At 45.2% G+C, this 15,022-nt stretch overlaps 2 protein-coding genes across 3 annotated transcripts in view; one reads left to right on the forward strand and one right to left on the reverse strand.

The window, feature by feature from the left end:
• Window positions 1–7,530, forward strand: part of chd1l (chromodomain helicase DNA binding protein 1-like) — a 58,549-nt gene extending 51,019 nt beyond the window's left edge. The window contains exons 23-24 of one of the 2 annotated variants that reach the window (XM_042322677.1): window positions 5,158–5,611; window positions 6,500–7,530. In XM_042322677.1, the coding sequence (XP_042178611.1) occupies window positions 5,158–5,611; window positions 6,500–6,622 (577 nt within the window). In that variant the 3' untranslated portion in view covers window positions 6,623–7,530. Of the gene's footprint in view, window positions 1–5,157; window positions 5,612–6,499 lie in introns of those variants that run through there. The other variant, XM_042322679.1, reaches the window with a different exon arrangement.
• Window positions 7,531–8,530: 1,000 nt separating this feature from the next.
• LOC121846570 (deleted in azoospermia protein 2-like) lies at window positions 8,531–13,476 on the reverse strand. Its single transcript, XM_042322680.1, has 2 exons — window positions 11,328–13,476; window positions 8,531–11,206 (listed from the first exon to the last, which is right to left on the reverse strand). The coding sequence occupies exon 1, from the start codon at window positions 12,966–12,968 to the stop codon at window positions 11,940–11,942; it is 1,029 nt and encodes a 342-aa protein (XP_042178614.1). The 5' UTR covers window positions 12,969–13,476; the 3' UTR covers window positions 8,531–11,206; window positions 11,328–11,939.
• Between the last annotated feature and the right edge of the window lie 1,546 nt (window positions 13,477–15,022).

The raw sequence follows: 15,022 nt of genomic DNA on the forward strand, positions 1-15,022 counted from the left end.
GGATGAATCTGGTAGAGGGGCCAGCTGAGTATAAGACTGCATATGAATGGATAAGAGAGTGGATGAATCTGGTAGAGGGGCCAGCTGAGTATAAGACTGCATATGAATGGATAAGAGAGTGGATGAATCTGGTAGAGGGGCCAGCTGAGTATAAGACTGCATATGAATGGATAAGAGAGTGGATGAATCTGGTAGAGGGGCCAGCTGAGTATAAGACTGCATATGAATGGATAAGAGAGTGGATGAATCTGGTAGAGGGGCCAGCTGAGTATAAGACTGCATATGAATGGATAAGAGAGTGGATGAATCTGGTAGAGGGGCCAGCTGAGTATAAGACTGCATATGAATGGATAAGAGAGTGGATGAATCTGGTAGAGGGGCCAGCTGAGTATAAGACTGCATATGAATGGATAAGAGAGTGGATGAATCTGGTAGAGGGGCCAGCTGAGTATAAGACTGCATATGAATGGATAAGAGAGTGGATGAATCTGGTAGAGGGGCCAGCTGAGTTTAAGACTGTATCATCTGCATATACAGTGGGGCAAAAAAGTATTTAGTCAGCCACCAATTGTGCAAGTTCTCCCACTTAAAAAGATGAGAGAGGCCTGTAATTTTCATCATAGGTACACTTCAACTATGACAGACAAAATGAGGGGGAAAAATCCAGAAAATCACATTGTAGGATTTTTAATGAATTTATTTACAAATTATGGTGGAAAATAAGTATTTGGTCACCTACAAACAAGCAAGATGTCTGGCTCTCACAGACCTGTAACTTCTTCTTTAAGAGGCTCCTTTGTCCTCCACTCGTTGCCTGTATTAATGGCACCTGTTTGAACTTGTTATCAGTATAAAAGATACCTGTCCACAACCTCAAACAGTCACACTCCAAACTCCACTATGGCCAAGACCAAAGAGCTGTCAAAGGACACCAGAAACAAAATTGTAGACCTGCACCAGGCTGGGAAGACTGAATCTGCAATAGGTAAGCAGCTTGGTTTGAAGAAATCAACTGTGGGAGTAATTATTAGGAAATGGAAGACATACAAGACCACTGATGATCTCCCTCGATCTGGGGCTCCACGCAAGATCTCACCCCGTGGAGTCAAAATTACCACAAGAACGGTGAGCAAAAATCCCAGAACCACACGGGGGGACCAAGTGAATGACCTGCAGAGAGCTGGGACCAAAGTAACAAAGCCTACCATCAGTAACACACTACACCGCCAGGGACTCAAATCCTGCAGTGCCAGACGTGTCCCCCTGCTTAAGCCAGTACATGTCCAGGCCCGTCTGAAGTTAGCTAGAGAGCATTTGGATGATCCAGAAGAAGATTGGGAGAATGTCATATGGTCAGATGAAACCAAAATATAACTTTTTGATAAAAACTCAACTCGTCGTGTTTGGATGACAAAGAATACTGAGTTGCATCCAAAGAACACCATACCTACTGTGAAGCATGGGGGTGGAAACATCATGCTTTGGGGCTGTTTCTCTGCAAAGGGACCGGGACGACTGATCCGTGTAAAGGAAAGAATGAATGGGGCCATGTATCGTGAGATTTTGAGTGAAAACCTTCCATCAGCAAGGGCATTGAAGATGAAACGTGGCTGGGTCTTTCAGCATGACAATGATCCCAAACACACCGCCCGGGCAACGAAGGAGTGGCTTCGTAAGCATTTCAAGGTCCTGGAGTGGCCTAGCCAGTCTCCAGATCTCAACCCCATAGAAAATATTTGGGGGGAGTTGAAAGTCCGTGTTGCCCAGCAACAGCCCCAAAACATCACTGCTCTAGAGGAGATCTGCATGGAGGAATGGGCCAAAATACCAGCAACAGTGTGTGAAAACCTTGTGAAGACTTACAGAAAACGTTTGACCTCTGTCATTGCCAACAAAGGGTATATAACAAAGTATTGAGAAACTTTTGTTATTGACCAAATACTTATTTTCCACCATAATTTGCAAATAAATTCATTAAAAATCCTACAATGTGGGGCCTAGGATTGAGCCATTTGGGAAACTCCCTTGATGACAGGCAGTGGTTGAGACAGCAGATTTTCTGACTTTATACACTGCACTCTTTGAGAGAGGTAGTTTGCAAACCAGGCCAAAGACGCCTTAGAGACACCAATACTCCTTAGCCGGCCCACAAGAATGGAATGTATCTACCGTATCAAAAGCTTCAGCACAACATTGCTTCGAATCAAGGGCAATGGTGACATCATTGAGGACCTTTAAGGTTGCAGTGACACATCCATAGCCTGAGCGGAAACCAGATGGCATACTTTTAACAAGCATGCACGAGAGCACCAGCTGTTCTGGATGACTGTGTGATAACGCTCTCGGTAGCCAATATGAACAAAACCTTTAAATAGGTCAACATTCACAAAGCCGCTCGGCCAGACGGATTACCAGGACGTGTACTCAGAGTACGCGCGGACCAACTGTCAAGTGTCTTCACTGACATTTTCAACCTCTCCCTGACCGAGTCTATAATACCTACATGTTTCAAGCAGACCACCATAGTCCCTGTGCCCGATGAAGCGAAGTTAAACTGCCAAAATGATTACCGCCCGTGGCACTCATGTCGGTAGCCATGAAGTGCTTTGAAAGGCTGGTCATGGCTCACATCAACAGCATCCTCCCGGACACCCTAGACCCACTCCAATTCGCATACCGCCCCAACAGATCCACAGATGACACAATCTCAATCACACTCCACACCGCCCTTTCTCACCTGGACAAATGGAACACCTATGTGAGAATGCTGTTCATTGAATACAACTCAGCGTTCAACACCATAGTGCCCACAAATCTCATCCCTAAGCTAAGGACTCGAGGACTAAACTCCTCCCTCTGCAACTGGATCCTGGACTTCCTGACAGGCCTCCCCCATGTGGTAAGGGTAGGTAACAACACATCTGCCACGCTGATCCTTAACACTGGTGCCCCTCAAGGGTGTGTACTTAGTCCCCTCCTGTATTCACCCACGACTGCGTGGCCAAATATGACTCCAACATCATCATTAAGTTTGCTGATGACACAACAGTGGTAGGCCTGATCACCGACAATGATGAGACAGCATATAGGGAGGTGGTCAGAGATCTGGCAGTGTGGTACCAGGACAACAACCTCTCCCTCAACGTGAGCAAGACAAAGGAGCTGATCGTGGACTACAGGGAAAAGGAGGGCCGAACAGGCCCACATTAACATCGACGGGGTTGTAGTGGAGCGGGTTGAGAGTTTCAAGTTCCTTGGTGTCCACATCACCAACGAACTATCATGGTCCAAACATACCAAGACAGTTGTGAAAAAGGCACGACAAAACCTTCCCCCCCCCCCAGAAGACTGAAAAGATTTGGCATGGATCCCCAGATCCTCAAAAGGTTCTACAGATGCACCATCGAGAGCATCCTGACCGGTTGCATCACCGCCCGGTATGGCAACTGCTTGGCATCTGACCGTAAGGCGCTACAGCGGGTAGTGCATACGGCCCAGTACATCACTGGGGCCAAGCTTCCTGCCATCCAGGACCTCTATACCAGGCGGTGTCAGAGGAAAGCCCATAAAATTGTCAAAGACTCCAGTCACCCAAGTTATAGACCGTTTTCTCTGCTACTGCATGACAAGTGGTACCGGAGCGCCAAGTCTAGGACCATAAGGCTCCTCAACAGCTTCTACCCCCAAGCGATTAGACTGCTGAACGATTCATAAAAATCAACACCGGACAATTTACATTGACCCCCCTCCCCCTCTTGCTACTCGCTGTTTGTTTGTTACCTATGCAGAGTCACTTCGCCATACCTACATGTACAGATTACCTCAACTAGCCTGTACCCCCGCACACTGACTCGGTACCGGTGCCCCCTGTATATAGCCTCCACATTGACTCTGTACCGGTACCCCCCTTTATATAGCCTCCACATTGACTCTGTACCAGTACCCCCTGTATATAGCCTCCACATTGACTCTGTACCGGTACACCCTGTATAAAGCCTTGTTATTGTTATTCTTATTGTGTTACTTTTTATTTTAGTCTACTTGGTAAATACTTTCTCCTACTTGAACTGTACTGTTGGTTAAGGGCTTGTCAGTCAGCATTTCACGGTAAAGTCTACACTTGTTGGGTTGGGTTGTGCCATGGCGGAGATCTTTGTGGGCTATACTCGGCCCTGTCTCAGGATGGTAAGTTGGTGGTTGAAGATATCCCTCTAGTGGTGTGGGGGCTGTGCTTTGGCAAAGTGGGTGGGGTTATATCCTTCCTGTTTGGCCCTGTCCGGGGGTGTCCTCGGATGGGTCCACAGTGTCTCCTGACCCCTCCTGTCTCAGCCTCCAGTATTTATGCTGCAGTAGTTTATGTGTCGGGGGGCTAGGGTCAGTTTGTTATATCTGGAGTACCTCTCCTGTCCTATTCGGTGTCCTGTGTGAATCTAAGTGTGCGTTCTCTAATTCTCTCCTTCTCTCTCTCGGAGGACCTGAGCCCTAGGACCATGCCCCAGGATTACCTGACATGATGACTCCTTGCTGTCCCCAGTCCACCTGGCCGTGCTGCTGCTCCAGTTTCAACTGTTCTGCCTTCTTATTATTCGAACATGCTGATCATTTATGAACATTTGAACATCTTGGCCATGTTCTGTTATAATCTCCACCCGGCACAGCCAGAAGAGGACTGGCCACCCCACATAGCCTGGTTCCTCTCTAGGTTTCTTCCTAGGTTTTGGCCTTTCTAGGGAGTTTTTCCTAGCCACCGTGCTTCTACACCTGCATTGCTTGCTGTTTGGGGTTTTAGGCTGGGTTTCTGTACAGCACTTTGAGATATCAGCTGATGTACGAAGGGCTATATAAATAAATTTGATTTGATTTGATTTGACTTGTTGTATTCCGTGCATGTGGTAAATAAAGCTTGATTTGATACCAGAGATAATACTATAGACATCAATAAAGCCAGTCAGTTGGTTATTGGCACGTTTTTACAACACTTTTGATAAACTGGGCGCTCTAAAAGAATAGGGTTCCGTTTGGGAAGCAGACAAATGGCCTTTTCTCTGCATTGCATTTGTTGAAGTGTTGAGGGATCGAGTGCTAAATGTGTTTGTCTTAACTGTGAAGGCTTTGTTTTGTCCAGGATGTTTAGTCCTTAACTGGCCTGTCTGTCAGATACTACTACAGCAGGTCTGTCTCTACCTCTGCTTTAGGTACATCCACAACACCCTCCACAGCATCAGCCTCAACCTCCAAGGCCTCAGCCTCTAGCTCCAAGATCTCAGCAGCATCCCCCTCCCCATCCTCCGTCTCCCCCTCCCCAACCTCCGTCTCAGTCTCCCCCTCTCCTCCACACTCCCCCCCAGTGCCACATTATCCTGGCCCTGACTCAGACAGGGAGAGTGAGGAAAGAGAGACAGCCAATCAGAGCAGCAGGACCCCCAGCCCCTCTGGACCTGCTCTGCCTGACTTCATGAGAGGAGTTCATGTGTTCTTCTACAACCTGACAGCCTCAGACAGGAAGAGACTGGCCCGCTACCTCATCACATATGAAGGAGATGAGGAGGAGATCATGAGTTCAGAGGTCACACACATTGTAACAGAGCTGGAGAGTCCTGTCCAATCACAGGTGACCTCAACAGTCAGTCTTACATTTACAATTTCATGGATGGTTATAACATGAAAACCATTGATGTACAGTGACACATATATTTCTGATGTTGCTATGGTCTGATGATGCTAGTCTTGTGATGTTGCTATGGTCTGATGATGCTAGTCTTGTGATGTTGCTATAGTCTGATGTCTGATGTTGCGATGGTCTAATGATGCTAGTCTTGTGATGGTCTGATGATGCTAGTCTTGTGATGTTGCTATGGTCTGATGATGCTAGTCTTGTGATGTTGCTATGGTCTGATGATGCTAGTCTTGTGATGTTGCTATGGTCTGATGATGCTAGTCTTGTGATGTTGCTATGGTCTGATGATGCTAGTCTTGTGATGTTGCTATGGTCTGATGATGCTAGTCTTGTGATGTTGCTATGGTCTGATGATGCTAGTCTTGTGATGTTGCTATGGTCTGATGATGCTAGTCTTCTGATGTTGCTATGGTCTGATGATGCTAGTCTTGTGATGTTGCTATGGTCTGATGATGCTAGTCTTCTGATGTTGCTATGGTCTGATGATGCTAGTCTTGTGATGTTGCTATGGTCTGAAGATGCTAGTCTTGTGATGTTGCTATGGTCTGATGATGCTAGTCTTGTGATGTTGCTATGGTCTGATGATGCTAGTCTTGTGATGTTGCTATGGTCTGATGATGTAGTCTTGTGGTGTTGCTATGGTCTGATGATGCTAGTCTTGTGATGTTGCTATAGTCTGATGTTGCTATGGTCTGATGATGCTATGGTCTGTTGATGCTAGTCTTGTGATGTTGCTATAGTCTGATATTGCTATGGTCTGATGATGCTAGTCTTGTGATGATGCTAGTCTTCTGATGTTGCTATTATTTTCTGTGTCACCAGGAGCTCCAGGAGCTGATTGGTCAGCACCCTCATGCACTTCCTGTTCAGAAGACCTGGCTGGAGGCCTGCTTCTCTAGACAGAGACAAGTCAACACCACCAAGTTCCTGCACTGCTTTAAATGATGCATCTCTTCAGTACTATAACACGCAGGTGATGTGAGCCTGCAGGAGCCACGGATCAATTCCTTTTGCAGCACTCCCTTTCTCCCGCAACAATACAACTTTAATACACTCAACTGATTACACTGAAGTAGAGAACATTCCTTTACTCTGCTTTTTATTTGTATACATGTTAATCAGTTATTTTAACTTGAAATGTATTTTGGTAGTTGCAGGCAGCCTAGTAGTTACAGCGTTGGGCCAGTAACTGAAAGGTTGCTGGATCGAATCCCCGAGCTGACAAGGTAAACATCTGTCATTCTGCCCCTTAGCTAGGCAGTTAACCCACTGTTCCCCGAGCGCTGAAGACATGGGTGTCGATTAAGGAAGCCTCCCCCCGCACCTCTCTGATTCAGAGAGGTTGGGTTAAATGTGGAAGACACATTTCAGTTGAATGCATTCAGTTGTACAACTGACTAGGTATCTCCCTTTCCTTATCATTAGGTGTTCTCTATATCAGTGGTTCCCAACATTTTTCAGATACTGTCCCTGAGGTACCCCCATGGCTGGGAACCAATGCTGTATATCTGACCAGGTACCACTCTAAAGTGATATGTTATGGAACAGAGAGGTGGGGCTTATAGAAAAGGGGCGTGGCATGATGCTCCAGCTGTAGAGGTCAATGAGGTATAAAAGAACTGGGAACTGCTTCCAAGATGGACATCGGTTGTTTTTAATGTAATCTGCTCACGTTGGCATATGCTGTTTTGTGGTCACTCCCATCTGCTTGACAGAGCCGGTAATGCCTGATCACTAGCGCTGTGTGCACTGGCGCTAGCAGCAATGACGGCATCCAGAAGCATTGCAGACATTGAATGATTATTAAATGTTCAGCTGTCAGTGATGGGAAACAATTTGTTCCCAGACAATTATTAGAAAAAAAAAGCACTGGATATTTTTGGCACAAAGGTGATAACGAGTGTCTTTTTAGGATTTTTTCAAATTGGACTTATGGGGATTGTCCTGTTGTGCTTTGCTCGGCTTGGTAGCAACACTACATGGCAGCAGCAAAAACGCAATGTGACCAACAGGCACAACCACAGCGGTCCTTGGGACGTCCACAACCTAACTCTTTTACATTTCAGATTACTGGGGTAACGTTATTTGGGACAGCCCAAGGATCCCAGATAGCATAGAAAGGTCCGCTGTGGTTGTGCCTGTTGGTCACATTGCGTATATATGTGTGATGTATTGTTGTCTATGCCCAATAATGTTTGTACCCTGTTTTGTGCTGCTGCCATGTTGCTACCAAGCTATGTTGAAGTTTACATCCACCTTAGCCAAATACATGCACCAAAGTACGTTCATCTCTAGGAGACAGACCGCGTTTCCTATCTGAGCGGATTCGTGGTGTTTGTACAGATGAACGTGGTACCTTAAGGCGTTTGGAAATTACTCCCAAGGATGAACCAGACTTGTGGAGGTCAGAAAATAAAATTCTGACATCTTGGCCGATTTCTTTTGATTTTTTTATGACAAGCAAAGAGGCACGGAGATAGAAGGTAGGCCTTAGAAATACATCCAGTTACACCTCCAATTGACTCATGATAGCCTAGTGGTTAGAGCATTGGACTAGTAACTGAAAGGTTGCAAGTTCAAATCCCGAGCTGACAAGGTACAAAATCTGTCGTTCTGCCCTTGAACAGGCAGTTAACCCACTGTTCCTAGGCAGTCATTGAAAATAAGAATTTGTTCTTACCCGACTTGCCTAGTAAAATAAAATTGAATTTAAAAAAAAAAATGTCAATTAGCCTATCATAAGCTTCTAAAGCCATGACAATTTTCTGGAATTTGCCAAGCTGTTTAAAGGCACAGTCAACTTAGTGCATGTAAACTTCTGACCCACTGGAATTGTGATAGTGAATTAATCTGTCCGTAAACAATTGTTGGAAAAATTACTTCTGTCATGCACAAAGTAGATGTCCTAACAGACTTGGTAACACTAGTTAACAAGAAATTTGTGGAGTGGTTGAAAAATGAGTTCTAATAGCTCTACAAAGTGTAACTTCCAACTTCAACTGTCTAAGTGTTGAACATTCAAATATTTTCAGAAAATAAAGCTCAAGCACCAAGGAGAAGACAGCATTTGCGTGTTACATAAATTGCATAGTTTATTTACAAAAAAAACACAAAAAACACTGCAATTTGACATACCAGGTATCAAGCAGAAATGGACTTGATTTGTACCCATCAATATTATAAACTTACAGTATCATATTTATGCTTGGATATATTATGTTAACTAATAGCAAAGAAAAGTTTTGGAATTGTCCTAATCAAGACCATTTTAAATCTGTGTGACATGATCCCCTTTGGATGGATCATTTTAGAATGTCAGTGTACTAGCTAGTACACAGTGCAGGTTTTAATCATGAGCAGAGGGACCGGCTATGTGACAATTTATCCCTGGTAGATTTAAACCAGCATAATTCTGTGGTTCTGGTGAGAACTGGCAAAATGTTTCACAAACTCACCCATGTTGAGGGAGCGTGCCCTCCTTGACTCAACACTGAGAATTCTGAGCTGACTTAACCGGTCATCGACCATTGTTGTCCTAAGGTGGTTTTAATCCATTTTAAAGCTGAGAAGCTTCTCTCGCAATAAGCACTGCTTACTGGTGTAACAGAAATCTAAGTCGAAATAGCTCATGGAAAACCTCTTTATAAGGTTCTAGAAACACAACAAAGTCAAGGAGAGTAGATGGTCTGTCCCTTCCACTTCTCTCCTATCAAGAAGCCGCTTGGTTTGATGAACCTCGTGTTTGAGGTCCTCTGAATCTGACTCAAAGGTCTGAGCAAAGGCAAACAAAGGCTCCTCATTCAAGAATGGTGTCCTCTTTGGGTTGAGAGACTGGGCCCTTTGCATTATCTCACAATCCTTCTTTGAAAAACACCTCTGCAGCTCAGCTGTGAGACTGTCAAGCACCTGATTAAAGACAGCTCTTTGGAAGCTCTCACCATCACATTGGTCACTATTTTTCTGTCCTACAGTGTGCTCATCAATGATTTGTGGAATCACAAGCTTGTTTTAGACTGTCTTTTACACACTGTTTGTACACTTATTTTGCAGTGCTCTGCAATCTCTTTCCATAGTTCTCCATAGTAACCCTACCTTCTGTAGTCCTGTAATGGGTCTGTAAGGGCACCTACTAGACACACAGACCTTGCTAGGTCAAGAGAGCTTGGTTGGAGCATGCCAGAAGACGTTTGGAATCACCGAGCACTTTCCAAAAGAAAGAAGGCCCCTGAGAAAGATGGCCCCTTGCCTCCACTGATCTATCACCACTATTTTCAAGTGTGGTATCCTGTAGCACTCTCAGAACTGCTGGAAGCCTGTCCCTCAGATTACGGCATGCCATGTATCTGCATGCCCACCTTCCATCTGTAAGTCTCCGTAGTTCCCTGGGCTGCTGCTGTGGATTCAGCTCTTTCTGAACTGCAAGCCACTTGAGATGAACGTATGAGCCAGATACTAAGTTAGAAAGCTTCTGCAGGAGGCACTGATTTTTACAGCATCGACAAGAACCAAATTCAAACAATATGCATTACAGTGCACATACAATGTAAATCTTGCACTGTTTTTAATCCGTGCAGACACGCCAGAATGCTTTCCGCTCATGACGGATGCACCGTCACAGCCTTGCCCCACCAGATTATTTCTGTAGTCCAGACCGTGTTTTTCAAGGCAATCAATGTGAGACCTGCTGCATCTAACCCTTCAGCTGAAAGTGTAAAAATTATTTCGCGGACGGCCCCGTTGTAATAGTACCTCACAACTAAAGACATGTTATTCTTTCTTTAAATCTTTGGTTTCATCTGAAATTACACTAAAAACGTCACTTTCTTTAACTTCTCTTATTATTTCACTTTGTACCATCTCAGCATTGCTTTCTCAGCTCAGCCCTCAAGAACTCTCGATGACCTCTCTGCGCTATATTTTGAGTGGCAGTTAAGAGGAGCACATCTGTAATTGTTTTAATGTCAGTACAGTTTTCCTCCACTTTCTGTTTCCGGTCCTCATTCATGACATCTAACATTGATGAGTTGCTGTCAATAGCCCTTTGATGCTGATTCCAAGCATACATAGCATTGATATGATGCTATGCATTCGAATGGAGACGGCAGGGTAGCCTAGTGGTTAGAGCGTTGGACTAGTAACCGAAAGGTTGCAAGTTCAAACCCCTCGTTCTGCCCCTGAACAGGCAGTTAACCCACTGTTCCTAGGCCGTCATCGAAAATAAGAATTTGTTCTTTAACTGACTTGCCTGGTTAAATAAAGGTCAAATTAAAATCCCAGAATCTTTAAACAGCGCCTTTTCCCAGTTACAAAAACCTGACTGATGTGAAGGCAGATTCAGGTGTATTGGGCAGAGAAAAATACCGACAGGCGAAACAATAAGTCGAATCTTGACTTACAGAATATTCAAGCCATGAATTGTCCTTTATTCCAGGAGCTGATGAAAGCCCTTTCCCCTAGTACCATGCTGAGCTCTGGGAAATGTTTTCAAACACTGCTGTACAGGACCCTCTTCTCTGGATCTTGAAATGTCTGAAATTCACGTTAAATAATGTGTCATATCTCCATGGAAATGCATAATTAAGGGATCCACAAGATTAGAATATAACAGCTGCTAACTGAAATGTGTAGTTTAAGTAAAGGCCTGGCCTACCGTTGGGTTCTTTTGGAACAGCACATCTGGTGCTTAATGCAGTTGGGAGGGGCTTGATGATATCTACTCGCAGCTCTTGCTCACAGTCTTGCTCAGAGCCAGAGGTCTCGGTGTCATCCCTTGATACAGTTGGGAGGGGCTTGATGATATCTACTAGCAGCTCTAGCTCACTGTCTTGCTCAGAGCCAGAGGTCTCTGTGTCATCCCTTGATACAGTTGGGAGGGGCTTGATGATATCTACTAGCAGCTCTAGCTCACTGTCTTGCTCAGAGCCAGAGGTCTCTGTCAACCCTTGATACAGTTGGGAGGGGCTTGATGATATCTACTAGCAGCTCTAGCTCACTGTCTTGCTCAGAGCCAGAGGTCTCTGTGTCATCCCTTGATACAGTTGGGAGGGGCTTGATGACATCTCCTGGCAGCTCTAGCTCACTGTCTTGCTCAGAGCCAGAGGTCTCCGTGTCATCCCTTGATGCATCCATTACATTAAAATAACAACCATTAGTGTAGAATCACAATAAAAATGTCACAGCCATCAAAACAAGAACACACATGAGGTTTAATCTGACAAAATATTCTATTACAAACTGAAGCTCAACTTAAATTCTGAACTGGTCATGTGACTGACTGCCTGGTAGCTGCTCTGACCTGGTGGTGGTAGACTGGGACCTTGTGAAGTCTGACCACACTGACTAGCCTCAGGTAGGGAGCCGCTCTGACCTGGTGGCGGTAGACTGGGACCTTGTGAAGTCTGACCACACTGACTAGCCTCAGGTAGGGAGCCGCTCTGACCTGGTGGTGGTAGACTGGGACCTTGTTTAGTCTGACCACACTGACTAGCCTCAGGTAGGGAGCCGCTCTGACCTGGTGGTGGTAGACTGGGACCTTGTGATGTCTGACCACACTGACTAGCCTCAGGTAGGGAGCCGCTCTGACCTGGTGGTGGTAGACTGGGACCTTGTGAAGTCTGACCACACTGACTAGCCTCAGGTAGGGAGCCGCTCTGACCTGGTGGTGGTAGACTGGGACCTTGTGAAGTCTGACCACACTGACTAGCCTCAGGTAGGGAGCCGCTCTGACCTGGTGGTGGTAGGCTGGGACCTTGTTATGTCTGACCACACTGACTAGCCTCAGGTAGGGAGCCGCTCTGACCTGGTGGTGGTAGACTGGGACCTTGTGAAGTCTGACCACACTGACTAGCCTCAGGTAGGGAGCCGCTCTGACCTGGTGGTGGTAGACTGGGACCTTGTGATGTCTGACCACACTGACTAGCCTCAGGTAGGGAGCCGCTCTGACCTGGTGGTGGTAGACTGGGACCTTGTGAAGTCCGACCACACTGACTAGCCTCAGGTAGGGAGCCGCTCTGTGGTCTGGTGATGGTAGACTGGGATCTTGTGAAGTCTGACCACACTGACTAGCCTCAGGTAGGGAGCCGCTCTGACCTGGTGGTGGTAGACTGGGACCTTGTGATGTCTGACCACACTGACTAGCCTCAGGTAGGGAGTCGCTCTGGGGTCCGGTGGTGATGCAAGGGCTGGAGTCTGTTTGTGCTTCTTTAAAAAGAAGTCCGATATCTCTCCCTTTCTTGTCATGTTTAATTGACCCTATGCAAAAATAAGACGGTCTATGGTTACATCTAAGCATCCAATTACCCACATTTTAGTCCAATTATCATGACTGTACCTTAAAATCAACTACCAGTCTAAGTTACTATTAGATAATGGCTAGCCCTACTCTGCAGTAAGTAACTATTAGATAATGACTAGCCCTACTCTGCAGTAAGTAACTATTAGATAACGACTAGCCCTACTCTGCAGTAAGTAACTATTAGATAACGACTAGCCCTACTCTGCAGTAAGTAACTATTAGATAACGACTAGCCCTACTCTGCAGTAAGTAACTATTAGATAACGACTAGCCCTACTCTGCAGTAAGTAACTATTAGATAACGACTAGCCCTACTCTGCAGTAAGTAACTATTAGATAACGACTAGCCCTACTCTGCAGTAAGTAACTATTAGATAACGACTAGCCCTACTCTGCAGTAAGTAACTATTAGATAACGACTAGCCCTACTCTGCAGTAAGTAACTATTAGATAACGACTAGCCCTACTCTGCAGTAAGTAACTATTAGATAACGACTAGCCCTACTCTGCAGTAAGTTACTATTAGATAATGGCTAGCCCTACTCTGCAGTAAGTTACTATTAGATAACGGCTAGCCCTACTCTGCAGTAAGTAACTCAGCTAGCTATAATTTCTTACAACTTGATGATAGCAAACGGGCTATCTGCAAACTGTGGTAATCGTTTGAGTAACATTAACAGATTGATAATAACAATTGTTTGTTTTGAGTTAAAGTACAAAAATCTGAGTTAATGGATTTCAAATTGCTGAATGTTAACTTGCTGAACACTGACAGCTGTAGCCTACTAGTTACCCCACATTAGCGCAACATTCATATACTGTAATTTACGACACTGCACTGTATATGCGTGTATTACTAGCACAGATGTAAACAATGTTAGGCTAAATTGGGAACCGATCTCTCTTATCTGATTAACTCTGTTAACTTTAGGCCTTTGGCTCCAGACAGTTAACTTACAGTGACTCAACTTTCGTAAAAGTTGTTAAGGAAACCTAAACCCGATGCGAAATCTTAACTTACTTCAAATATGCTTTTGCCAATCGCAAAAGGAGCTGTGGAAATATTATCTTTGTTACGCTCGCCCCTATGAAGAGGGAACGAAACACCCTGCTACAACTCAACGTGAAGTGAAAGAGGTATGGACTGTAGATGTGAGTAAGGATGACAAGACAGAATTGACCATTTACTAGGAATTTATTCCTTCACACGGTAATATGGGGAAAAGGCTGGACGGAACCAAAGCAAAGAAAGTAAATATCAAAGCCCCCTCTCCTATCTAACATGCCTACCCACTACTTACCTAACTTAGCATCACCTGGTGCACTAACCAAAATGCAGGGGGTGGTCCGCCCAGGTCTTACCTACTAGTGTGCCTAGATAGTGAATATTGTAGCGACCCACAGACAGCTGTGTTTTATGTGTTAGGCTAGTAGGTGGTTGTGTTGTACTTACCAGTACCCAGTGTTCGCGGGGTCCGACATGCCAATCAACCTGCTATCTGCCAATCACGGGAATGCCTGGAATGTTCTGATGCCGGGCATCCTGGCGGTTGGCGGAGTGGCGTGGAGGGGGCGGGGCATTGGAAGTTAAGACCAGGTTTAGCCTTTGTTCTCTCTCTTACGTCTGGGCTTCACAAGAGAAGGTCCCAGTTGGCTTGTGGGGTATCTTTAATTTATTTGGTGTGGGCTACGGCCAAACAGCCTGTGTAAAGTTGGGTTAATTAACCGTCAATTCTTAAACTCAACCCTCTGTCTGGACAATTGTTCCTTTATGATCTAGTCAGTACATTACAATATATTACAGGTATATGTATGCCTGCGGGGCCTCTTGCCTAAGCACTCCCTAGATGCCTTCCCCATCCCCCCTGGGAACAAATGAAAGAATATTACAAACCACTTCACAACAAAACTGGGAAAAAAACTAACTCAGGACATTAAAGAAGCTCTCTCTGAGCAACAAACTAACACAGGACATACCAAATCTCTTAGCAACAACCCAACATGATATAAGCATCAGCCTCCTCTCTCTCAGCAAAAGTCTCTCAGCGAAA

The sequence above is a fragment of the Oncorhynchus tshawytscha genome, linkage group LG05 (assembly GCF_018296145.1).
Source record: "Oncorhynchus tshawytscha isolate Ot180627B linkage group LG05, Otsh_v2.0, whole genome shotgun sequence".
Lineage (NCBI taxonomy): Eukaryota > Metazoa > Chordata > Actinopteri > Salmoniformes > Salmonidae > Oncorhynchus > Oncorhynchus tshawytscha.